At 40.3% G+C, this 27,889-nt stretch overlaps 1 protein-coding gene across 1 annotated transcript in view; it reads right to left on the reverse strand.

The window, feature by feature from the left end:
• MTREX (Mtr4 exosome RNA helicase) overlaps nt 1-27,889 on the reverse strand; it is a 1,888,266-nt gene that overhangs the window by 1,147,075 nt on the left and 713,302 nt on the right. Inside the window, exon 15 of the mRNA XM_044063928.1 lies at nt 25,512-25,637. Coding sequence (XP_043919863.1) covers nt 25,512-25,637 — 126 coding nt within the window. The remainder of the gene's footprint in view (nt 1-25,511; nt 25,638-27,889) is intronic.

Raw genomic sequence — 27,889 nt, forward strand, 5'->3', positions numbered from 1 at the left:
GCTGGGACTGGTGGTTTCCGTGGGGGCTTTATATTTTTTGCCCCTCTGAGGAACTGCCTTAATAGAGGATGTGAGAATAAAGGAGGATCTGTATTGTATTGTGCTGAAATGGCTGAAGCGTGGATCTTGATGGAGCAGAAGCAAAGGCCACTGTTTAACATCTTAGCTAGGTACTGTAAAATTTGAGGTATATTTATTACCCAAGGATTCTGGCCCTTTTCTTGACTCCAGGAACAAAATCGTTTCCATTTGGCGGAGTAGGTTTTTCTAGTAGAGGGTCTCCTGGCCTCCAAGATGACATCCTGCACCTCCTTGGAGAGGAGAGTCTGTTGGGAAATTAAGGTATTCTCCATGCAGCTAGATTTAATTTTTTGAGCTGGCTGTGAAGGGTTTTGTAGTTGTGCTGGGACAACAGAAGAGGAACTCGAGGTAGGATCCATGCTGGTGAGTGTGACAGGCTCTTTAGGAGAGGATACCAGTGCTGTCGTGGCCAGTCTGGAGCAATGAAAATCATTTGTGGCCTCTCTGCTCTGGTTTTTAATAGAACTTTGGTCAGTAGAGGTAGAGGCAGGAAGGCATAGACTGTCAATGTTGTCCAATTGAAAGAGTGCGTCCACTTTCCAGGCCTGTGGATGATAGGTCCTTTAACAGAATTTCTCCAACTGGTAATTTCTGTGGGTAGCAAATAGATCTATGTCTGGCTGTCCCCATGCCCCAGTTACCTTTGAGAAGACTTGAGGATGCAACTTCCATTCGTGTGGGTCTGTCATATTTCTGCTTACGTTGTCTGCCAGTGTGTTTTCCTTCCCTGGCAGGAATTGTGCCTGTAGTTGAATTTGTAATTCCAGTGCTGTGTTCCACAGAGTCATAGCTTGCCTGCACAAGGGGTATGAAAGATCCCCCCCCCCCCCGTTTATGTACCACGACTGTGGTGTTGTCTGTCCTTATTAATAGCTGGCCTGGATGCAGTAGGTCTTTGAAGGTCATAAGAGCATTTTGCACAGCTAGCATCTCCTTTTGGTTGATGTGTAGGTGCTTCTCTTTTTGGGACCATTTTCCCTGAATGCACTGATCTGCCATGTGTGCTCCCCAGGCGTAGTCTGAGGCGTCTGTTGTGATGATTTGAGTTGCTTGTGGTAAACAGAAAGGGAGACCTGTGTTTCTTTGGCATGCTTGAGCCCACCACAAAAATTCCTTTTGAAGGCATGGAATGAGTGGTATAATTGTTTCCAAGCTGTGGCTGTGTTGAGACCATAAGTTTTTTAGGTACCATTGTAGTTTCCTCATATGCAGCTTTGCACATGGTATTAGTAGGATGCAAGATGCCATGAACAGAGCATGCAGGGCCTCCCTTGCAGTTAGTCTGGTTAAAGTTGCCATTTTGTTGAAGTATTGAGACAGTTACCCTTGTTTGTCTGACGTGAGGTAGGCCATCTGGGTTGTTGTATTTAAGCTGGCACCCAGGAAAATTATCTGTTGAGAAGGTATTAGTTTTGATTTATTTTTGTTCACTGTGTAACCCAGGTAGTTGAACAGTTTTATTACAAACGCCAGATGCTGCAATAGAATGTCCTTGCTGTCCGCTTGGATCAGGCAGTCATCCAGATATGGGTAGATTTGTATTCCTTGTTGTCTTCAGAAGGCAATTACTGATGCCAGGCATTTCGTAAACACTCTGGGTGCAGTAGATAAGCCAACGGGCAATGCAGAGAATTGGTAATGGGTTGAACCTGCAAGAAATCGGAGGTATCTTCTGCAAACTTGTCTGATAGGGACATGCAGGTATGCCTCCTTGAGGTCCAACGTTACCCAGCCAAGACTCCTTGCCCAGCATGGGAAGAAGCTGCTGCAATGTGAGCATCTTGAACTTTGGTACCTCTAGATGTGTTTAGAATAGATAGGTCTAAGATGGGTCTCCAATCTTTGTCCTTCCTTGGTACCAGAAATAGTCTTGAATAAAAACCTTGACCTTGTTCTTTTGCAGGTACCTCTTGAATTGCTTTCATATCCATGAGAGCGGAAATTTGTCTTTGTGCCTCTGCCCATTGATTTTGTGGCAGGTTTGGCATGTCTCTCATTTTTGGAAGGGTGTGAAAGTGGAACCTGTAGCCTCTCTGTCTATAATATCCACAATCCATTTGTCTTTTGTAACAATGTGCCAGTTTTTTGAAAATAAGGCCAGTTTTCCGCCCAAAGGTGCTGCCATTATAGCTTTGTTTGGCAGGCATAGGGGGAAGTCATTGTGTCTGTTTTCTAAATGACTGCGGTCTATCTTCTCCACCTCTTGGGGCTGGTGCTTGCCACTGTCTAGCTCTGTAAGATCCTTGAGGTTGTCCTCTACCCCTTGGGCGTCTGTATCTACCCCTTTGGGGTCTGTCCATGGCTGGAAAGGACCAATTTTTTGAAAGCCAGTTTCTGCTGAAGCGTGGAGGTTGCACCTGCAAGAAATCTTTAACTGTTTGCATAGATTTCACTTTTTCTTCCATTTTCTTTAGTACCTCCTCAGCTTTAACACCGAACAATACATCTTTTTGAAGTGGTGCATTTAATAACTTTGTGTTGACATGATCTGGTAAGGTTTGCTTTTTGAGCCAAGCATGTCTACGTATGACAAACCCCATGACAGCAGCTCTACATGAGGCCTCTAAAGCATCAAAACCACACTGCAAGGTATGTTTCCCCACTTGCTCTGCTCCATGCAACAAATCCTGCAACTCTTTCAAATCTGGTTGTTCTGTTTGTGTCATTTTGCTTTTCAGCGAGATAGCAAGAACTGTTGGTACTTTAACATATGAAATTGACAGTTGAATGCCCTCATGGTTAAAGTGGCTGATGTATACACCTTTTTCCCCCACCTTTCTAATACTCTGGAATCTCTCTCTGAAAGTAAAGGGTTTTTAGCAGTAGAGGCCTTAATCCCCTTGGGAACCTGTGAAATTGTTTCTGGGTCAGCAGTATGGCTTTTATAAAGGAACTGGTGAGAATCAGGAACCCGGTAATATCTGTCTGGTTTAACAGGGGCTGGAGGTAGAGAGTCTGGATTAAGTCTGGCTTCCGCGTACACATCATCCAAAATATCTAAAACAGGAGGGATTAGCCAGGGGTCTATGCTGGGGAAGCAGTAGGAATTCCCTGTGCCTTTTCTTGGAATCCGAGTAATCTCGGCCTTCCCAGTAGAAGTGCTCTCTCAATGTATGCAGGGTTTCCCCAAAAGAGTAGCCCTCAGGGGGGGGAGACCAAGGGAATAGACTCCTCAGCATCAGTCTCTTCAAAAGGGGAATAGGCATAATCCTGGTCCTCAGAATGGTTTGAGGTAATAGAAGCTTGGTCTGAGAAAGGGTAGTCTTCCTCCAACCTGGGTCTTTTGTCTGAGGGGGGTTGAGAACCCCTGATGAGTTATCAAATCCTCAGCCATTTTAAGCATCTGTTTTTTAGGCATGGGGCCTTGAGAGGAGGTCTGAGGACCCTGTTTTTTTAGTTTTCATTGCAGCTTTAGATTTAGTGAAGGATTTAATAGAGAAGGTGGTAGGCCTGAAGACGCCTTCAGAAATGGCAGGCCTCGCTAAATTTTCGGTTTCCCCGCCAAGAGTGGTGTCGGTATCTGCAGTGGGAATGGAGACCAAGGAATCTGCGACCTCGGGTACTGAAGTCACCGGTAAAATAGTTTCCTCGGTAGTCAGGGGCTGCGTAGGCGCCTCGCTGAGAACCGGAGAACTGGTAGTCGGCCTAAGCGTGGTCTCAGTACTCTGTGCAGGCCTCGGATGTCTGTCCTTATCTTTGCGTCTTTTGCCTAAAACTGGCGTCTGTGTATCCGACGACGTGATATAATTAAATTTTTTGCCAAAATAATGAAGGGCAAACTCCGCCCGGTGCTTAATAGTGCGTTTGTTAAACCTAGCACAAAAACAGCAGGCCGAGACGTCGTGGTCTGGCCCTAAGCAAGGTATACAGTAAGAGTGAAAATCCTTATGCGGTATTTGCTTCCCATAAGAAATGCAATTATTAACTTTGTCTGACATCGGTATGAGGCAAGAAAAGTTTCCCCAATGGGGTACTTAGCTTTAAAGACGACTTCGGCTGAAATACTGTTCGTAAATCTCAAGAGCTGGCCGACCGGCACTTGCGAACTGTTTCTGCTTCGGGCACCGCGAAGCAAGAAAGACTGAAGAAAATGGTGTCGGCTGCCTCTTTTATAACCCTGCCGCACTGACGTCAGGGAAGAAGCAATGACAACCGACGCCGGACCTAGACTTTGGAATCTGGCCGACCGAGGACCCGCCTGACGGCAGGATAACCCAAGTGTGATGACTGCAGCTGTATGCACGATGAACATCCTAAGCTTATCCAAGTACAAAATTTGAGAGAACAAGATGTTGCTGGTTCAACAATAAAGCTGAGGTCACAAGAAGGCAGAACATAATTCCTATGTGGTTTTAGGTGTAGTATACCTTTCAGAATCTGTTTTACCTCTAGCTTAGACAGAAAAGGGTTCCATTGGAAGCAAGTGGATATAAACAAGTGGTGTGCCTTGACTGAGGAGAATGCCAGGTCAGGTTTTAATTGCTCACACAAATAAGACAGGACAATGGGGCCACTGTTTGTACAGGGTCCTGATCATGAGCATACAACCAAGTTGAAAATCTTTATTTTGACATGCAAGATTTCCAGGTCGTAGATTTCCTTGAATTCTGGAGAACCTAACATCCACAGCATCAGGTTGAGGTGAAGCAGTGAGCCGTTGTGTGAGCCAAGTCCACTTTGTGACTTGCAACCATGACCCCTGGCTAGGTAGTAAGAGGTGGAACCAATGCTGCCTTGGCCAAAAGGGAGTCACCAGTAAGATCTTTGGTTTGTCTCTCTGGATCCTTTGTAGGACATTTGGGAGAAGTACAAGTGGAGGGAAGGTATAGAGTTAACCTCCCTTTTCAATGAAAAGACATGGCACTCTTTCTCCATGCTTGATGACAAGGAGTCTTGGTGCAAGACAGGAAGCGGTTTGTTGTGAATGGAGGCAAAGTCTACCTAAGGGATACCTCCTTTGTGGACTACGGCTTGAAAAATCTCCCTGTTCAGTATCCGTTCACAAGGGTCTTCCCTTGATCTGCTTAGAAAATCTGCTGGGACACTGTGCTGTGAGGGTATGTAAACAACTTGAGGGGGACAGGTCTGCTTTTGTGACGATCCCATTCATACGAAGTAGTCTGCATAGCTGATAACACTTCCCCCTACACCATCCCACACTTGTTTATGTACCACAGGACTGTAGTGTGTTTTGTGAAAATTCTGAGTAGGCCTAAAGCCCAGGAGTAGAGAAGACCTGTAAGGCCTGAATTAGTGTCTACCTTTTCTTCAGGTTAACGTGTTAAGAACTTATGCAGTGGTCACTGGACCTGAACTCCATGTAAGCCCATCCATGCAATTTTTGAAGCATCTGTGTGCAACTCCTGCTGCGGTGTCTGGTATTTGAAAGGCCTGCCTGGGCTGAAATTTACCTGTGATATCCACCACTGGGTTTCTTTCTTAAAGCAAGAGAGAAAATTAATCTGTGCTTCAACAGGATGAGAATGCTGGGACCACATGAATTTCCAGTATCACTGGATTTTTCTCATATGGAGTCTGGCAAAGGGGACCATGGGTATGGTTGCAGCACATAATCCAAGTGTGCAAGTCTGAAGGGGTAAAACAGAATAAGACTCTACAACTCTGTCTAGATGTAAGGAGGCCTGCATGAGTTTTTGTCTAGTATGCAGCCCAAGAACAGGTCTTGGGTTGATTCTAGAGTGGATTTCTTGAAGCAGATCTTGATCCCCAGACTGTGAAGAAGGGACAGAGTAAAGCAGAGATTAAGTAAAAGGGTCTCTGGTAAGAGTATCTGTATTAAGTCTCAGTATGCGAATATTTGAATTCCAGAGTCCTGCAAAAGACTATGACTGGAGCCAGACGCACTGTGAAAACCCTGTAGGAAGTCCAAAAGGCAATGAAGAAATTAAAATAATTACATAAATACATTGGAATAAACTTCCCATAGAACTGACCTCCCTAGGCTCATCAAAAAGTACAGTTTTGTACCTACCATAAATGTAGATGTTCGAGGATCCACATTGCTGCAGTCCTAACTATTGGGTAGTCCGCTGTCCAGTCGGCCCGAATACCAAAGTATATGGCTGACGTCGGTCACGGCGCATTAGACTGACGTCAGTACGTCAGGGTACTAATGCGCATGACCGACGTCATATCCTCAGTCTTTTCTTGCCCCAGATGTCAGAAGACCCTAAAAAAACAAGGCCAAAACCAAAACACACCAAACATACCTGCACCAAAAATATATACAATATATACAAAGGTACCAGAATATAATCTCACCTACACAACCACCCCTAAACACAGAGGGGAAGGAGGGTAAATTGGACTGCAGCAATGTGGATCCTCGAACATCTACATTTATGGTAGGTACAAAACTGTACTATGTTCTTCATTCCACATTGCTGCAGTCCTAACTATTGGGTAGAATCCCAAAGCAGAGGTAAGGGAGGCTGGCAAATCATAAGGAAGCAGGAGCTGATAACATGCCTTGCAAAATAGCTGTGGCAAAACCAGCCCTAGACTTAGAGTAGAGAGGAAGGTGGTAATGCTTAGAGAAAGTATGCACTGAACTCCAAGTAGCTGCCTCCAAAATATCCTTAGTTGCCACCCCTTAGAAATGCTGTTGAAGTGGCAGTAGCCCTAGTGGAATGAGGCCTAATCCCAGCTGGAATCTCCTTGCCATGATGGGAATAACAAAATGCAATGCAGAACCCAATCCACCTAGAAATAGTTTGTTTTGACACAGGCTTGCCCTGAACTCAAAGCAAAAGAAACAAACAACTGCTGAGACTGCCTAAAATCCTTAGTCCTGCTTAAATAATAACGCAATTGCCTGTGTACATCTAAAGTGTGCAAAATCTTTTCCCCTTTATTTTGGGGATCTGCATAGAAAGTAGGCAAATGAATAGTTTGGTTCAAAGCCACACTAGAAACCACCTTAGGCATAAAGGAAGGATTAGTACGTAATGATACCCTATCCTTATGAAAAATCAAAAAAAGGCTCAACCGCCATAAGGGCCTGTAACTCAGAAACCCTTCTTGCAGAAGTAATGGCCAACAAAAAAGCAGTCTTCCATGACAAGTATTTTAGTTCAGCAGTAGCCGCAGGCTCAAAAGGTTGTAGAGTAAGTTTCTCCAACACAAAATTGAGATCCCAAGCAGGAGTAGGAGCTCTACGTGGGGGTCTTATATTCTTTGCCCCTCTAAGAAATTGCTTGAACAAAGGATGTGAAAACAATGGTGGGTCACAATCATAGTGAGCTGAAATTGCTGCAGCATGAATCTTAATGGAAGAGAAAGACAAACCTTTGTCCAATAACTCAGTAAGATATTGAAGAGCCACACTCAAATTAGGCTCAAATCTCCAAATTCTTTGCTGCAGTCCAAAATAAAAATCTCTTCCATTTTTCTGCGTACACTTTCCTTGTACTAGGTCTTCTGGCTTCCATAATTACATTTAAAACTTGTTGAGGAAGTTGAGACCTGCTGTCTTTCAAAACAGAATATGCCAGGCTGCTAGATGAAGAGAGTGAAGCTTGACATTGAGCAAACGACCGTCCTTCTGAGACAACAGATGTGGAATCAAGGGTAAAGGCCATGGAGGCTTCCTTACCAGACTCCTCAGTAATGGGTACCAGTGCTGCAGAGGCCAATCTGGAGCTATTAAAATCATCCTTGGCTTGTCTTGTCTGACCTTTAGAAGCACCTTTGGGAGAAGAGGAAGAGGTGGAAAAGCATACACATGAAGATTTTTCCAACTGAAAGAAAGAGCATCCACTTTCCAAGCTGTGTGATGAAATCCCTTCGTGCAAAACTTTGGCAGCTGGTGGTTTAGTGGAGAAGCGAACAGATCTATGTCTGGAGTTCCCCATGACACAGTCAATTTTTGAAATACATGAAGATCCAGTTTCCACTCGTGGGGATCCATGATTTGCCTGCTTAACACATCTGCTAAGGAGTTCTGTGCTCCCGGCAGAAACCTTGCCTGAAGAGTTAGTTGCAAGCTGAGCGCAGTCTCCCATAAAATCATTGCTTGCCTGCACAATGGGTAAGAATGTGTTCCCCCTTGTTTGTTGATGTACCACATGACAGTTGTGTTGTCTGTTAGAATCAACACCTGCCCTGGAAGAAGTAACTCCTTGAAAGCCATTAATGCAAACTGGACTGCTAACATCTCTTTTATGTTGATATGTAGATGCTGTAGTCTGGCAGGCCACTTGTCTTGTATCCATTTTCCATCTAGATGAGCTCCCCAAGCAATGTCTGAGGCATCTGTCGTTAGAATCTGACTCGCCTCTGGCCGGGTCACAGAGAGTCCCTTGTTTAGGTGACATTCCTGAGCCCACCACAAGAATTCCTTTTGAATGCAAGGTATTATTTGAATGACAGTGTCCAAATCCTGGCAGTGCTGTGTCCATAGATTGAGATACCATTGTAGCTTCCTCATATGCAGTTTGGCATTGGGAAGCACCAGAATACAAGATGCCATGAACCCTAAGGCTTGAAGGACTGTCCTTGCAGTCAGCCCGGACTGAAGAGAAAGTTGATGGAAGTAACTGGATAGATTCTTTTGTTTGTCCGGGGTTAAAAAGGCCATCTGGGCTGCTGTATTCAGTCTCACACCCAGAAAGCACATGTCTTGAGAGGGTACTACACTGGACTTTATTTCGCTCACAGAATACCCTAGGCATCTTAGCACTGCTATAACATATTCCAAATGCTGTAGAAGGTCTTCCTTTTCTTGAGCCAGAATCAGGCAGTCGTCCAAGTAAGGATAGATTTGAATTCCTTTTAGCCTGAAGTAAGCTATCACTGGAGCCAGAACCTTTGTGAATACTCTGGGGCCAGGGGATAAGCCAAAGGGCAATGCAGAGAACTGATAATGAGAATTTCCAGCTCGAAACGCAGATACTTCCTGCAACTTAGCCTTATAGGCACATGAAGGTAAGCTTCCTTGAGATCTAAAGTTACCATCCAGTGATCCTTGCCCAGCAGAGGTAAAAGCTGTTGTAACGTCAACATTTTGAACTTGGGAATGTCCAGATAAGTGTTGAGGATAGATAAATCCAGAATTGGTCTCCACGTGTTCCCCTTCTTTGGTACTAGGAACAGGCGAGAATAAAATCCTAGGCCCCTTTCTGGCACAGGAACTGACTGAATGGCTCCTATTTGGAGTAGCAGAGAAATTTGCTTGTAAGCCTCTGTTCTTTGTAGAGGAGGAATGTCTGGCATGCCTTTGAAAGGAGGCAAGGTATGGAAATAAAACCTGTAACCGTGGTGAATGATATCCAGTACCCATCTGTCTTGGGTAATTAAATCCCAATTGTCTTTGAAAAGAGACAGCCTTCCTCCCAGAGGTGCCGCCAGGCGAGAATGTACTGGCAGCTGAAAAGGCAGGTCATTGGGTCTGCTTACGAATGGACTGACCCCTGCCTTCACCAGAAGTCTGAGCAGGTGAACTCCCTGTCCTAGGCCTAAAAGAACCTTGAGCTCTGCCCCTACCACATCTAGACCTACCCCTAGACTGGGAATCATAAGCAGGATAAGTCCACCCCTTAGTAGGCCAATTTCTACTAAACTTCGGAGGCTGCACCTGCAAAAAATCTTTAACAGTTTGCATAGACTTAGCCTTATCCTCCATTTTCTTTAAAACTGCTTCAACAGGCGAACCAAACAACACATCAGACTGTAAAGGAGCATCCAAAATCCTTGTCTTAACATGCTCAGCTAAGTTCTGATCTCTCAACCAGGCGTGCCTACGAAGAACAGAACCAGTGGCAGCCACCCTCGAGGAGGCCTGCACCGCATCAAAACCACACTGCAAGGAATGTTTACCCACTTGTTCAGACACATGAACTAAATCCTGCAACTCTTTACACTCAATACCTTCTGCCAGAGCATCCACCTTAGATTTCAATTGTGAAAGGAGGTAATTCTGATATTTTAACATGTGAAACTGACAATTCAATGCCCTCATGGCTAAAGTGGAAGTATACACTTTCTTTCCCCATCTATCCAAAGCCCTTGCCTCTATCAGGAGGAACAGGATTTTTAACCACAGAAGCCTTCACACCTTTAGGCCCCTGAGAGACAGTTTCCGGGTCTGCCCTAGGACTCTTAAAAAGATACTTATGAGCTTCAGGCACCCTATAGTACCTATCCGGTTTAACTGGTGCAGGAGGCAAAGAATCAGGATTCAGGGAAGCCTCTACAAAAACATCTTCCACCACATTCAGAACCGGAGGTATAGCTAAAGGCCTATGCTGGGGTAAAAACAAGAATTCCCTAAGCCCCTTCCTGGAATCAGAGAAATCTTGACCTTCCCATTTAAAATGCTCCCTCATGGAATGCAGAGTCTCTGAAAAGAAAAATCCTCAGGAGGAGAAGCTGAAGGAGTAGAATCATCCACATCAGAATCAGAATAAGGAGGATACTCCTGCAAGTCTTCAGCCGAAGACTCAGAAGCCTCCGAACAGTGCTCAAAACTCTCAAACTCAGGTTCCACCCTAGGCCTCTTATCAGGAGGGGGCATAGAACCTCTAATCATAGTAATCAAATCCTCTGCCATTTTAAGCATATGTTTCTTAGGCAAAGACCCTGAAACACTAGGAGAAACCCCCACTGAAGCTGTACTAGGCCTGCCTCTCAAAGAAGCCTTGGAAACAGAGGGGGAGGCTCTAACCACCTTAGGAAGAGAGGGAAGAACAGCCACCTGAGAAGCCCCCTCAGCCTGGCCTACTTCCTGAGAGGCTACATCCTGTAACAGTAAAGTCTCTCCCTGAGACTCCAAAGAAACACCTGGTAAAACCTCTGGCTCCACTGAGCCTTCTAAAGAACCGACGTCTGGGACTGTCGGTTCCTCCATTCTAGGCTTTGCTGCTTTATCTTTGCGCTTTTAGCGAAGCGGCCGGAGCATCCGACGGCATTTTATAATTACAACGCTTCCCAAACACTAACCTGGCACAGTCTAACCTTCTCTTAATAGTGCGTTTGTTAAATCTAGCACAAGAGCGGCATCCAACAACGTCGTGCTCAGGCCCTAAACAAGGTATACACAAAGTATGGTAATCCCTATGAGGTATCTGTTTCCCACAAGAAATACAGTTATTCACTTTTTCTGACATCCGGTTAAATACTGAGGCAAGAAAAAACCAAAATATTCCCCAACGGGGTACTTAGCCAACTTTGATTCGGTCTGAAACCCTGACTTCAGAAACTTTCAGAACGCCAACCTGCACTCGCAAAATTGCTTCTGCATCGGACCATGCGGCAAAAAAGACTGAGGATATGACGTCGGTCATGCGCATTAGTACCCTGACGTACTGACGTCAGTCTAATGCGCCGTGACCGACGTCAGCCATATACTTTGGTATTCGGGCCGACTGGACAGCGGACTACCCAATAGTTAGGACTGCAGCAATGTGGAATGAAGAACATCTTTTCAAGAAACAACTAAGGTACCATTTCAAATCCAACTGGCTATGCCCTTGTTCTAATCCTGACTGACTTTAGTGCCCAGCTCTCTTTACAACTCCCTCCATTACTTTCTCTACTTGTCTCTACTACTTGTATCACTCCTCCTCTGTAGCTCACCTTATATCCACTTAGATATTACTTTTCCTATAACATCTTTTCTCTTTACTCAATACACCTCTGGATCCTGTCATCTACCCTCTCACTTAAACCTACACTTTGCTCCCTGCTGTGCAATTCTATTTCTTAGAACTGGTGCCCTGGCACAAATGTATTATCATAACTGTCAATACTATATAGTATAGACCTTTGTATATGCTACCTCTTTCTTTCTTTTCAAAATTACTACTCCTGCTTTTCCTAATAACATGGGATTAGGAATTCTGCTCAGTATTTAGTATTTTAAGTATTATACATATTCTGTAAAAATGATGTAATTTAAGAACTGTACACTTCTGTAAAAATGCTTCTGTATTGTTAATATCCTACATTCAATTAGTTCATTAATCCTTATAAGTTGTATCTTATAGTAATGTTTTTTTATGTAATGTACCAGTATATAGTGGAGCTTTTCTCCTCGGGCCTCTGCTGAAAATGGACATGTATCCAGCCAGACTAGCCCGGTCAACAAATGTAAAATAAAATAAATAAAGTATAATGAGCAAACCAAAAACCTCAGCTTTCCTAAAAGTAGGGTGAACTGCAATGGGGGGTGGCCATTCGTTAGATCCAAGGACACTAAAAAAGTTTGTGGAAGTATGAAGGGCAGAACAGTTTGTAGAAAGAATCAAGAATGAGGGGGGCCTTGAGGAGAGTGTAGAAAATGGACAGATCCTCCTTTTAATGAAACAAGGAAAATTCTTGCATAAAACTCTATTCCCATGTACTATTGTGGCACAGGTTCTATTGTACCTTGCTCAAGCAAGGCTTGAATGATGGGGAAAGCAACTTTATCTGACAGAGAGGGATGCCCTTGAATGGAGGTACTTCCATCCAAGTCAATTTGTAATCATGTTGAATAATGGAAAGGACCAATTTGTCTGTAGTAATGAGCTGCCAGTTTCCACATAGATGAGACAAGTCTTCTGAACAAGGGAAAGTGAAGGACCAAGGTGGGAAGGAAAGAAAAACGGGTAGTCATGCTAACTTGTCTGGATAGGGAGTCCTGTCTGGTTTGTCTTGGAATCCTTTCATAGGCATTTTCTTGGTCTTATTAGGGTTCCTAGATTGCCTGCTTGAAAAGGATGCAGGCTGTGCAGGGTAGTTTCTTTGCTATCTGGGAACAGAACCAAAAAATATGTCTCTGTAATCCTTCACAATTTTCCCCTGCTCTTGCAAGATTTTAAACAAGCTGGTTGCATCAGGGACAAAACAGATTCATAGTCAAAGGAGAATCTAGTAGTTTGGCTAAGAGACTAACAGCGTAACTATGCATATGTTTTTTATAACAGAACCTGTAGCAGCTGCTTTGGAGAAAACCTCCACTGCATTATAGCTGTATTTGATGCTACACCTAGCCATCGGTGAGGCTTCAGTCACCACAGACTGGCCCCGTTTACTGCCTGACCCTTCCATAGAAGCCAAAGCTTTATTTAAATTTCCCAAAATTGACAGTAAATATTTAGTCATTTAAGTTTGATAGTTTATGGCAATGAAAGCTACAGTGGAAAAGGCACATAGTTTCTTTCCAGTTTATCTATTCCTCTGCTACCTTTATCTGTGGGAAGGGCATTAGCAGTAGGTAGAAATTTAAAAGGCTGGTCAACAACCATGGAAAACAGAAGGATCTGTTAATGGATTCTTTACAGAAACTTGAAATCTTAAGACACACTGTAGAACTTATCAGGCCTTTTAGGGGCTGGTGCCTGAGAGTCAGGAAAAATGGAAGATGTAAAGGCATTAAGAAAGGCCTCCCGGACAGGATGAACTGAGGTAGGAGTGCCTATCAAAATGTTTCATTACATTATTTGCCTAAATACAGCTTTGTCAGCAGGGAAATTAAGGGAAAGGGATTCTTAATCAGAGGCTATTAGGCCTGGAGAGAGGATTTGAGAAGAGTAGGCCAAAGGCTGTTCAACAGAATTGGACACTGCCTCATCACCCTCACATGGCGACTCTAAATGTCTCTCAAGAGGTAACAGGAGTAGCAGCACAGAATACAAGACAGTGGCTCGAGTGCCACTGTGGCCTTAAACAGGCCCTAGTGTAAATCCATCCACTTCACTTCCTTGAACAAGTGAGAAGAAACATTTTTTAGTTTTCTATTTGTTCGTTTTAGGTGTGACATCCACTTTCACAAAACAGTGGTTTAGACCCCTAACATATCTCATTAAGAGACCCCAGTATTTCCTCTAACGAAAAATTGTGTAGTACCTTCAGGTTCTTCAAAAATGATTATATGGGGGGGTCCTCATACTGCTCAACCTCTTAGCATAAGAAATCTGGACAAAGCCAAAGGGGGAATAAAGGCCCAAAAATAGGGACACACTTTAATTACTGCTTTTTAAACTTAGAAAGCTGCTAAAACAACAGGAGTAGCAACATGCTCAGGCTAAGTGTTGAGGGAATAAAGTCTCATCAGTAAGCTTTTAGATACAAAGGTCTGGAAAATAGTGCATTTCTTACAACTGTGTACTGCACCTTAACAGAAGAGGTACTAAAATTGAAATCTTTGTAAGGCATCTGTCTTTCACAGCTACAATTTCCTTCTCCAAGCTGACATCCAAGAACAACACCAAGGATGCTGAGAACTAACAAGGAAGGTTCCACAACGGGGCACTTGTCTGAACCTGAAGGAAAACAATTCCAACTGCCACATGTAGAACAGACTGATGGGTGTGACACCTGCATTCGGACTGGTGGTAAGGTAGAGGTTTTACACTCCTACATCTGATTATGTACCCTTATGCCCTGCTGGCTTAGGTCATACACCAGACATCTGGCTCTATGGAAGGTTTGGTCTTTGGTACCCCGGCTGGCAGTCCAGGTTATCTGGCAAGATAGCGCAACAGTTTGTCCTCCTTTAGATCATGGTTGCAGTACTCCAAAGATGTATTAAAACAATGGTAAGAAATCCATAGTGTTCTCAAGTATGCAACAAACTCCACAAAGTTTAGCATTTTTGAATGAAAGTATTAGCATAGTATTCTTATACACCAGTCTTAGGCTTTTTCTTCATGTAGAAAGAAAATGTTGGAGATGTGATGGGTCAGATGGAGGAAACTAGGGAACATGCTTTGACAATGTAAGGAGTTAGCAGAGTTTAAAAACTCTATACAGTACTTCAGCAGTAATGGTAATATAAATGGTAACTAAGAATTCTTTTGAGCTGGGATATGGGATCTGAACTTAAAAAATATAGCAAGGTTTTAAGTTTTACTACCTGTTGCAAAAAAAAAAGAACTACTGAAAAACTGCAATCAAAATTTACAGAAACCATAGCCTACACTTTGAATCGTAAAAGAAAATTAGAACTGGAGGTTGATCTTTACAAAGGGCAGAATTTTTTTTTTGTAGAAATAAATGGAATTTGTCAAAAAATATGTAACAAATAATGCTCAGAAAGAGGAGTGAGGTGTATGGAAAGCCAGGAACCGAGCAATTTATATAATGTTGAAACGAATGAAAATTGTTAAAGAAAATGTATGTATATTACATGACAATAAGAATGGAAACTACTACAGACTTTTTTCTTCTGAAAGTGTATGGGAACATGTGACTTTAAATATAATGATTTAATCAAGATACAGAAAAAAATCAGACATTTCAGAAGGCAGAGTAATTAATCAGTAAGACAACAAGAGGCCCAAGCTTGGTGGAAATCTGAACTTGTGATCAAGTGCCTACACTCAACATCTCTTCAATGAAAACATTTTTTGCAATTATGTCTGATGGAGTTGTTTTGACAATAGCACCATGCTGCAATTAGCAGACAACCTTTTGTCTGCAAAACATAATTCTGTTAGCAATTAAACTAAGAAAAAGCTTTGATTAAATATTACAAGCTCCCACCAAAGCAAAGGAGATGAACTGACCTGTCTTCCAAAGCTCAAGCATCTAAAACCACTTTCTGGAGAAATATTGGGTCACTTCTAATGGCAACTTAACTGTGTGAAGGGCCAAATAGTCTGTTGCAGATAACTGCCTGCAGCTCCAAACAAAGAAAGACACTTAAATGAACTTGACATCTGACAAACTAACCAGATGCAGGGAAAGATGGTGAACACTTTCAGTCGTGAAACTCAAAACCCAGACAGCAGACCAGTAGAGCTCATTTAGGGAACTGTTTAACCAGCTGGTGCACAGATGCATTTCTACTGTTCACAACTTCATAAAATGCAGAGATGAGACGTACTTTGATGACAATTAACTAATCATACAATCCCAAAAAGTGGTTCAGTGGGTTTACTTTATGTTAGAGGACAATTAAATAAACATGCAGATGTTCAATGTTTGGCCAACAGCATGTATTAACCTGGTGAAGGAGAACCCAGTGGCATCGCTCAACCCCACCTCAGGAGTATTACCGAAAAGGAGACTAGGAGTGTGGCTTCCTGATCACAAGTTTCTCAAGTCTTTGCTAAAGTAATCAAGAGACCTGGGAGATTGACTGACAGCTATAATTCTTCATGGTCAAATATGGGAGAGACATATTCCAGGAATGGTTGCAGTGGCACAATTTCATGTTCCTTCAATCATCAGCCAACAGGTGGCGAATGTTCAACTTCTCTCAAGTTGAACAGAAGCCTGAAAGACATCAAAATGAAGTTAACTACTCACTGGCCTCTGCAGATGGTTTTGACTAAAGTATGATCTCAAATTCCTAACTTTTCCTATCAGATTGGCACCAACTCTGAAGTGCATGAAGGTCCATCTTGCAAAGTCCAGTGCTAAACATTGTCCAATCCACATTTTCAGAATGGATTTAAATTTCACGTTTTCACCTACATCTTCCGTAGGTGTCTGAAAAGAATTGCTTGCACCTGAAGCAATTCTTAAACAGAATGATCTTCTAAGTTTAATTTCTCGAAGTGTTTAGGGTTTCTAATCTCATGATGTAAACGGACCCCATTACTATGCCAAAGTATGATTAATAAGTTCATGAAATCAGTATTGTTTCAGTCTTTGATGTTAGCCAAAAGTGCTCTTCGCAGCATCTGCGATGTGCCCAGAATTGACGACTCCTGCAATTCAGAGTTATATGTATTAGTTGGGTACCCTTTTGCACTAATTGCAATGATTGAGTAACATATCTAAGTACGATTGTAAATTCTTTTTTAGGTGACTCATTGCTTCTATTACTATTGGAAATGTCTGGGTATCCTCCTCCTACATCGCCCTCATTTCTGCCCACAAATTCTGGTACTTATGACTTTGTCTCTCTCTGTATGTAAGACACTAATCACTGGGTGTAGCAATATCAATGATCAATGCTACTTCTGTCTTTTCATAGACTATTACATTTGGTTTTCTCTATTTTTGAACGGTCAGTAATGGGTGATCTCATGTGATATAAACTACTTTTATAATGCGTTGTGGTTCAAGTTTCCAATGTTTCTCAGCTACTTCAATAACAATGTCTGTACAAACCTCAATGTAACAGTCTTGCCACGTTACTATACCTTTCACTATACAGGCCTTCTGCCATTACTGTATCACACCCAGCAACAAGATGCGAGATAGTTGCCAATTTTGCTTTACACAACTTGCATTTGTCCGTTTCTCTGACATGTCCAGTGGACTTTTGTAAACCAACATGTGCGTAGTGGACTCTCCTGGGCTGCCAATATCATACCTTCATGTTTTGGTTTAAATTCACTTCTACTTAACCATTCCTGCATTAGTTCCTGACTGATATGAGGTTGTTCCAGGAGTCTTCTGTACTTGCAGCTATATTTTATGCATTTTCCACATTTCTTGCTCGCTCGTCTGATCCTTCACCTTACATTCCCCTTTTGTTTCTTAGCACATTGTTGCTGCATGATTTCTAGTTATGGTTTGATTTCCATTCCCACGATACCGATATGCTTCTGCTAAACTAAGCAGGGAAGTCATCTAAGACTTATTCTCTTTGTGTTTTAAAACTTTCACTGTGTTTGGATCTTATAAACATACATGTATTTATAGTCCCATGATTGCAGATCCATACATGTAAATACCTCCTTTAGAACAGGGAATATATAAATCTTGGTGTACACTGATTTTTATAAATCATTTGATAAGCTTGAAGCATTTTTCTTGCTTTCCTGTCCAACTGATCCAAAACCTTTTGAGGCCAGTCAATCACCCCAAAACCTTAAGTTAGCACAGGAAGAGCAATATCAGTTTACAGCTTAGACTTGGTTCTTAGAGGTCAGGGCTGTTTTCAGTACTAATTAGAGTCTAAAATATTTACTCACATTTGTTCATGTTTTAATGTTGATCCTTCATCAATTCCCAAATATTTATACAATCTCTCCTGCTTATATCACATTCCTGTATTCCTGTCCCAGACTGATATTTTCCTGGTGCTGCAGCTTTCCTGCTTTAAAGGTTGATTCTGCACATTTACCAAGACCAAATTACATTCTTGTATCTGAGAAAGTTTTGACCACTTGCAGTTGTGCTTTCAGTTCCTCATCTGATGAACTGTAGCTTTAAATCATCCCCAAAAAGAAAATGAGAAGTCTTTACACTTTGCTGTTTTCGGGGTGCAAAATCATAGACATAACCAAATCTGTTAAGTAGACAGCTTAATGGGTTAAAAAGGCAAGACAAAACAGCAGTGGTGAAAGAAAGTCACCCTGGAACATCTTTCCTTGAATTTTTATCCCTGGGATAATAATTTGTCCTTTATCGTGGCTTAGCTGCAAAGTGGTTTTCCACTGTTTCATGGTGACTATAATGTAAATCAAACAACGTAGGGAGAGTACCTTATACATTAATAAGCACTCTTTTTATCCATGAATGTGGGATGCTGTCAAAAGTTTTTTTTGTAGTCTATCCATGCCATACTTAGATTCTTCCCCTTTATACAATTTCTCCATTATACTTATTTAGCAACAAATGATCCTTTATTCCATATGACTTTAATTTGTTACCCTTTTGTTCTATTGCCATGATTGAGTTTTCTTCTAAATGGCTAAACTCTGTCAGCATCAACTGCAGAGTACAGCTTATACATATAGTCTGAAGGCAAGTTATTTGGTCTATAGTTTTTAGGATACCTTGCAGGTTTCACTCTTAGGTTCATACTAAGGAGCACTATCGTTTTTCCTGTTAACCAGGTTCATGTTTTTTTCTGGGATGTGCATATAACTACTTCTTACTTATGGCTAAACCTTCGTGTAAACATGTTAATACTTTTAGAGAGAAATCAAGTACTGTATCTGGGCCTGGGGTTTTACAGTTAGGGAGCTTTTCTTAATTTTGTTTCAATTTCTCTGGCTGTTACTTCATCCAATTTTATATCCTATACACTTAAACATCTTTTTCTCTCTTTTACTTCTATCCATTCAACATCTTTTTTATATACCACAGGATATTCATAGATATTTCTCCAAATTTTTTTTTTTTTTTTTTTTTGGTAGTGTTTCTATTCCTTTTACCTCATTTAAATCCATCATACCTCTCAACCTTGAAGCATCAAAAATCTGGACAAGGCCCATGAAAAATAGGTACAAATCTGTACACTGTTTAACATAAAAGTTGCATACATGATTATGTAACCCCACCCACTCCAGTGGAATTGTGGGATACCAACTTTCGTGCAAACAGAAGAACAGACCACCAAAATATGGCACCAGAGTCCCCCTGCAGCAATTCCAATGTCCCATTACCTGGCTATTTTGCCCCATTTATCAAACACTAATGTGTGCATACTGCTTTACTTCTACAATGATTATTTGGATTTTATTTTTACACTTTACAGCACAATGCACAAACACCAACAGACATCTATTAAACAAAGCAATACTGTCTCACAATAAAAATAGACTTGGCGTTAAAACTTCTCTGCCCTTGAAACTCACATTCATTAAAATAGCACTGAAACCTACACCGCATCCAAAGAAAATGCATCTGGCCAGTGGTGGATAAAGATTACCTCTGGGTTGTTTTCAAATAACTGGCACCTTGCACACAAAACAAGAAACATACATGTGTTCTTTGATACACTTTCTTTACTTTAGTAAATTATATGCCTTATATAATACAGCACCACTTGTTAGGCCGAGCACATTTTAAATTTATTGTTTGAACATTTTTTCAGTAGGTAATGAAACAAAATGCATGAAACAGTAATGACAAAACTGCCCAATTCAGAACATTTTTGCATTATAAAAGTCTACTTACACACACACAATATACATATAAAAATAGAATGACAGTAGTCTAAGGCATAGGCATCTTGCACAGTTTTTTACACTTATTTTCAATTTAAGTTTGTTTTTTTTTTTTTGAGGGGGGGGACAAAAGGCCAAAAACCAGGGACACATTTTAAACATTGCTTGCATAATTTTAGAAAGTTGTTAGAATAAAATATTTTATGCATTTCACTGGCAAGTCTTGAACAGGACTCTGTGCACTATAGGCAGAGCAACATACCACTATGCCAAACCAGCAGCTTGTTTCCCAAAAGATAGGAAGTGAAACTTAAATGAATATCATTTAGTGAATTCACTTCTCACCATAGTTCTCAACCTCTTAGCACAAAAAACCTGAACAAAGCCAACAATGGGGGAATACAACCCCAAATTAGGTACAAATTTCAAATACTGATCTTATAAACTTAGAAAATTGCTAGAATAAAAGGTTTTTGTTACCATTTAATTCTGAATATGAAGTCTGAAATTCAAATGCCTGTCATTATTCAATAAATTCAACCTTCAGTGTTTTGTCACAAACATCCTGAAACCAAAGTTTATGAGGAACAGAACAAAAAATTCACAAGTGGTGGTGGCTAGGGACATTAGGCTCTTTTTTTACCCTATACCCAGGGTACAGGGTTTGAGCCAGAGTACCTCTAGCCACCAGGTGTATTATAAAGGGGCCATTTACACACACAATTTTCTTCTACTTAACAGAATTACTAGGAAGGATCATTTTGGAAATGTTGAGTTTGGCAGATACTAATGGCCAAATATTTTTTTTATTTGAAAGTATGTATAATCGCAGAAATCTCAGCAATGGTTTCAGATTTTGTTATAAAAGCTTTCAGAAAAACAAAACCACTTGTTTAATAGATGTGTATTTGCCTGTATGAGCTAGTTAACTCTACATGCAATGAAATGACAGTATGTTAAGTGATTAGATGTAGGTCTGTACTTTTCAATACTATGTATGTTTGTTATAACTATTAAAATGTGAAAATATGGGACTTGAGAAATAAATACTCATTTTTCTAATTCTAAAACAATATGATTTTGATATTTACAGAGTTTCTCTGTCAGAATATGTTGCAGTATGTGCATAGTTAATATGTAATGTTAGGTTAGGTAAGGAATGTACCTCACAATACATCTGCAGCAGCGGGAAAGGCCACAGAAGTACCTCACAAAGAGGATTACTGGCCTCAAACAAATGCCCTACACTGACTACCTCAAAAAACTCCAGTTTTACTCCGTAGCATATCACCTACTCAGAGGTGATCACTTCTGTCTCTCTGCTTGACAGTGGCACAGGAAAATAACTTTCTTGGGTGGCATAAGCCAGGGAACCTTGTTGGCTAGGCTTACGTAGGCCCTTGAGCCGATAGCCTAGTACCTACATATGAACCTATGTAACAAATGACGCAATACTTAGTAACCTAACACCTATGTAAACCTTCTGGTAGTACCTACCAGTACAAGACTATAGCCATAAAACAGTTTGCAATTTAAGGGCATCTAGCATATTTATAGGGAAAGTGTTCTTTCTGGGGCATGCATATGATTTTTAATTCTTATACAAAGCTAACTTTGAAATTATATAATTACTTCCTTGACAGCATTCTCCATTTTGAGCTTTCCAGTCACAAAGTGAGTAAAACAGTCAATAATGGCACATTCAACTTAATATAGTCAATAACTTTAACAATGATAAAACAACAAAAAGTTAAAAAAATGCAAATAGGCAAAACTACCTGCACTGTCTCACCACCATTAAATATATTAACAATGAGACTGTATGCCATCATGGGAAAAGGCACTTAACAAAACAATGCAGGATTCTGTTCAAAGTCGATATTAACCTAATTAGGCAATCCTTATCAATTCTGATGTGACTTTGTAGAGATAACCTTAGAAAGTCTGACTGTTATAGAGGAATGAGTGATTTTACCTACTGGTGTGGTGTCGGTGTAATGCAGATATTTTCGGAACGTGTTTTAGTCTCGTCTATGAAAGAAAATCATATATACATTTCTTTATAGAAAGCAGGCATAATGCAGTTTTGTATACTGTAACACTGACATTCTTGTACTAGCATGTATTTGGCACCTATTTATAGGATGGAATATCAAAATTGCTGTTTGAAAGATGAGTTTCAGGAAATTATACTCTGATCTTCATTTCTCATCAGCTCCTAAAACTAGCATTCCAACTACAAGGATTTAAATATCTCTCTACAATTAAGTCAGTTGAACCATTCTACCTTTGTCAGTATGTAAAGTTTTAGTTGTTACCTCTTTATAGTAACAAGCATCCAAGTTATGAGATAATATATGCTTTTTTACTCTGGTGTAATGCCAGTTTAATGTGTTTATATTTTGTACATGTATTTCATTTTCTGTCCTGAAAATATGTGATATATTCACTTCACTTGGTACAATGCAACTGTGCAAGGCAAGCTGTTGTATCTATGCAGTGCTTAAACACACACAAAATCCAAGCAGCAGAAGTTACGTCCGTTTGAATGGAAAGCAACATTTAATAGCTTACATCCACACCGACAAGCTCCGTTTGAGTGGAAGCAGCTTAAATCCAAACTGAATGGAAAGCAGCATTTAATACCTTAAAACAGACAAGCTCTGTTTGAATGGAAAGTAGCATTTAATACCTTAAATCCAAATCGACAAGCTCCGTTCGAATGGACTTGAATGGAAGCAGCTTAAATCCAAACTGACAAGCTCCATTCGAACGCACTTGAATGGAAGCAGCGACATGCTCATTCCACATAACGTCCAGATAACAGAGAAAGCCGGCATTTGAACAGAGTTTGCCCAGCCGGAAATGTGTGCAGGCATTTGAACAGAAGCCCGCTTGCAGCAGTTGAAGTTTGCCCTGCCAGAAATGTGTGCAGAGTTAATTCCGATAGGCTGTTAGCACCAACGGTGCTGACGTCATCGCACACGGGATGACGTCAGCCAAAACAACGCAAAACTTAAAAATTAAGTGGAAAAAATCGGAAATGATGAAGTGTCACTCGGGAATCATGGCACCCCATCATTTGGACCCCAAAACTCTGCAAAAACAGAGTAATTCTGGATGGTTGGGAGGTATGCTCTCTATTAAACATTTCTGGGTCCTCAATAAAATGCTAATTTGGTACCTCTCCTTTATATTTATCTGCAATAACTTTCTCTATTTGATACTTCCATGATGGCATTTAGCTTCTCCCCTTCCATTCCCTTACAGTCCTGTGTTTTTGCGGTAATATTATTAGTTATTAATTTAGCTGCACAGTAATATACACTATTTACTTCTGTTATATCTCAGGAATGTATATAGACAGTCTTGATTACTGCATTCATTTGTTTTATCAAACTTCTAACATTTTGGGTCTTACTAACTTTCTGTAAACCATTTTCACTGATCTTAATACGCCAATCCATCTCTAAGTCAAGCAACTCTTCCCATAGATCATTTTCTTCTAAAGACACTTTCTTTGTTCTCAGTTTCCTGAGGACTTCTACAGAAAGTTCCGAACATCTGCCATATTCTCTTCAACTTCATCCTATGCCATCTGTTGCCCTTTTATATGGCAATTCACTGGCCTATCATTCCACAACACTGCCTGCGTCAGAGTTGCCACAATTTCCTGTTCCTTCCCTTACTGTGCAACTCCAACTAAACTTTTTTTTTTTTTTTTTTTACCCGTTTCCTGCCGGAGGCTCCAAAGTATGTTCATATGACAACTGATCAAGTGCTTCCCACTCCACTAGGTTTCTCCTTAATTTGGCAACTCATTGTTTTATCATGCTGTGATGTTATCAGATTTAGATTTTCTACACTAAATCATTCACTTTGAAGGTAATCCATAACTTGAGTTTCTATTCTTTAACTTCTCCATTACTAATCCTCTTTTCTACTTTGCTCCTTTGTTTTCTTATTTTTTTTTTTTTAACTGTAAAAACTTTTCATATCTGGGCACCTTTGCCTTCATTTCTCATAAAGTATAATCGGTGCTGCTTTTCTGTATTAATTAGTTTTGCTTTCTCCTTTGCATAAACACTGCACCATATTAAAATTTCCCTCTCACCCATGTCCATTCTGCTACTTCAGATGTTTCCTGCTCCTCCCATTTCCCCTTACTTAGGGGACTCATTGTTCCGTCATGCTGTGCTGTAACCTAGGTTAAACTTTCTACACTAGATCTTTCACTTCACGGGAATTCTATAACTTCTACTTGATGGTCCCCTTTGTGATCATAATTTTTGCATTGTGAAATGTTCCACATCCGGGTGCTTTTGCCTGCACTTCTCAATGAATAACTTTGGAGTTTTATTTATTTATTAATTTGGCTTTCTCCTTTGCATAAATATTGCACCGTATTAGATCTCTCTTCTCTTTCCCATGTCCATATTTATTTTTTATACATTTTATATTTTCACACTTCCTCAGTCACTTTTTCCAAATGGTCCAAGATTTCTTGGTCTACATAATGTTTTTCATGAATCTGTTGCATTAATGAGCGCAAAAATTTGCATTTGAAGCTTTTGACAGTTTTTTTTTTTGTGCAATTATTTTTCTTTCTTCTAATTTCTCTCAATCTTTTTGTACATCTTCTGTTCTGAAATTCTGGGCTTCTTGCACAGTACTAATAATACACAATTTTTTTCTCATCTTCAATAGTCCACTCTTATCTTTATGGCTCTTGTTTTGGACTGTCAGTTTGTGGACTATTTCCTTCTACAATAGGGGGGCCAACCTCCCCCTGAGCACAAACTAATCCTATTATAGGAATGTTTCCATGTCTTGAGCATTCTACACTGCCATTTTTTCCATTCCTGACACCACTGCGTCTATCAGGATTGGGCACTTTGTTATGCTGGGACTTGTGCACCCAGCTGTCTATTTTTTAACCTACTTCTGTCTATGATGTACGCTATATAAAAATGCAGTCTATATGTCAAGTTTGTCTTAGTGAGATTTTGTAAAAACAGGGGCCACCTTGTAAAGGTACTCACCAAGACTTGAGAATGAATTCGATTCCAACAAGACTATTCTCCTTTGCTTGCTGATTTTGTCATCTCTTCATCTGGAGAGAGAGTTTCACCTATATCTTCTGCAGGTGTCTGAAAAGAAGTGCCTGCACGTGAAGCAATTCTTCACAGAATGATCTTCTCCTGCCCCTTATACAGACAATATTTCTGTTTCTTTGTAGTAATCTTATAAACAAAAGAAAGAGAATGGAGACCCACACACTGAAACACCATTCTAGCATAGCAAATGGCATCAGGACATGGTCTGAATGAAACTGCATACTATCCACTGCTAAGAAGCTACACAAAGTTCTGAAGTACACCATGAAGGGAACACCATGAAAGGAAGTCTCAACAATTACTGCAGAAGGTCACCAATGACCATCATATAAGCTATGAAAAATTATGCATTTACTCAAGGTATACATGACAGACAAGAGGCTAAAACTTAAAGGGGTTATGTATACAAGACTTCTGTAAAGTACAACGTAAGAAAAATATTAAAAATCAATTTTCTATTCCTTGTCTACACTGTTAAATGTCTAAATAGACAAAATTATATTTAGTTTTGATTTACCTTCACAAGTTGTTTTCCAACTGTTGGGCTCATCTTTTCATCAACCATTAGAATAACTATTCCTCTCTCATCCATTCCACGTCTTCCAGCTCGACCAGACATTTGAATATATTCACCAGAAGAAAGCTGCAAATCAAGAAATCATTATTTCACAGCATCCAAATAAAACTACCTTGCACACTCAGGAAAGAATGCAAAGAAAGACCCCAAAGAATAAAAATCTATATACAACGACACCACATCTGTCTTCAGTGCATCCTCAGAGTAGCACAGTTATCATACAGGTTACTTGGCCTTCTACTTAAACAATGAACTTTCAGAAGAAAACTGTTTCCGTGTGTTTTTTCTAACAATCCAAATGCTAAAAAAAATCATGGTGAAACATCAGTTACAGCAACTATGTCAGGACTACATCTGCAACAATTTTATGGAACATCTTTCAACACCTATCACTTTTCTGCTCATCTCTCAGAATAAGAGAAGGTTAATCCACTACAGAAACAAATGTACACATGGTACATGACGCACTGCTTGTTTACTATAATGTACTGTTTTTCTATGGGCTGAGCCTGAAAGTGGTCAATACTGATCAGTTTACTACCCAGGCACACGCGCGCCCACACACACAAAAAATATAGGTTCATAGATTCATACTAGACTAACTACCCTTGTGGGCCATTTTAAGCCTAGCCAATTACCCCAAGCAAGAATCAAACCTTGCACCTTGTGTCTGTAAGGTAAACACCTTAACTATTAAGCCAACCTCCCCATTAGTGCTTGGATTCTTTCGCTCCCGACTGATGCCAGACTAAAACATCTCAAAACACAACTAAGTTAAAGTTAGTTGCAAATCACATATTCACTTAACACCAATCAACAGTCATACCAGTTCACAAGCTCTCCACTTCCTGTTGAATGCATTAAAATTTAGCAGCAAAAATTTTACATAAAATAACAGCAAAGTTCAAGTTAATAACAAGACTTGATCATTAGAACTTTTGCTTACAGAGTTACTTTTTAACCACTGCACCAGAACAATTTCACAATACAGGACAAAAGTATTGCTACTTCATTATCCTATTTATTTAGTTCTAGCTTGAGGCTAATAAATGCATTCAAGCTGGGGGGAGTATTAGCTGTCAGCTTGCTGACAGAAAAATTCCCTCCTGTCAAGCAATAACTCAAAATCACAACCTATTTTAGAAGAACTCGCACACTCCATAACACAAGACAACGTTCTTACAATTTCTATATAATGTGGAACACCGGCATAACAATTGTAATTCTTTACTTTTTATAGTATATACATGGTTTTGTAAACTTTGCTAAGTTTCCTGTCTATTGTCTGTTTTGTGCTACATGTATCTCATGCAATCCTAAACTCACATTCTAGTCATCACAACTGAAATGTTCTTCAGCATCATGTTTTGCCAGTTTTCTTATCACAAAAATGTGCCATTAGCAATGAATCTTCAAAAGTGTCACAAAAACACAGGAATATGTTCCCTTTCTTTTGTGTGACCCACTCTTACACTGTATAAATTCCTTTCTAATAAGCTTTAAGTTGTCACTTCTGATGTTACAAAAATAAAGGTTCTCACCCATAACACCAAAGATGATTGCATTTCTTTTCAGAATCTTCCAATTGTTTCATAATGCTTTTAACAGCAAAACTGTCCACACTAAGGTGTTTTGCCAAATCCAGGGATCTGTCTTCTTTATGACTTTCACTGACTACACACTGACCTGTTGGTTCCCTTTCAACTCCACCCCCCCCCCCAGTTAAATAGGGGGTTGTACTTCCCTGTCCTCTCTTTCTTCACTTGCTTTGCAGTTTCACTAACTTTTACTTTACAGTAACCTTTATGTATAAATGTGTTTATTAATTCTCTCATCTTCTGTTCGCAATCTGTTTTTCACAGACCAGACTTGAGACCCTAATCTGGCTTACATCTATTTTGAGAGCTTATCAAAACAATCCTGTATTGATTTGTGATAGACTATGCAGTAGCTTGGTAGAAGTTATATGATTTTTTTTTTTTTTTTTTTTTTTTTTTACCATCACTGTTTGTAGGAAGGAATTTATAGCTTGCAGACACGGATTTATTAGATTTATATTTTTTGTTTTACCTTTACTTTTCACTGTTTATTAAAAAAAGGGATAGGTTTTAGACAGGTAAATTCTACCTATCCCAGGGGACCTACTCAGCTATAATTCAGAGACTACAGAGGAGACAATCCAGAGCTCATCTAAACAATCTGAACTTGGTTTGCGATTTATCTTCACTATTAAGAGGTGTGACTGTGAGCACTAGTGAGCAGAAGCTACCGCATACATTTGCATGCGATGTTAAGGGAGTACAGCTTGCGACTTTTAC

This window comes from Protopterus annectens, chromosome 2.part2 (assembly GCF_019279795.1).
Source record: "Protopterus annectens isolate FY-2018-M chromosome 2.part2, PAN1.0, whole genome shotgun sequence".
Taxonomy (NCBI): Eukaryota; Metazoa; Chordata; order Ceratodontiformes; family Protopteridae; genus Protopterus; species Protopterus annectens.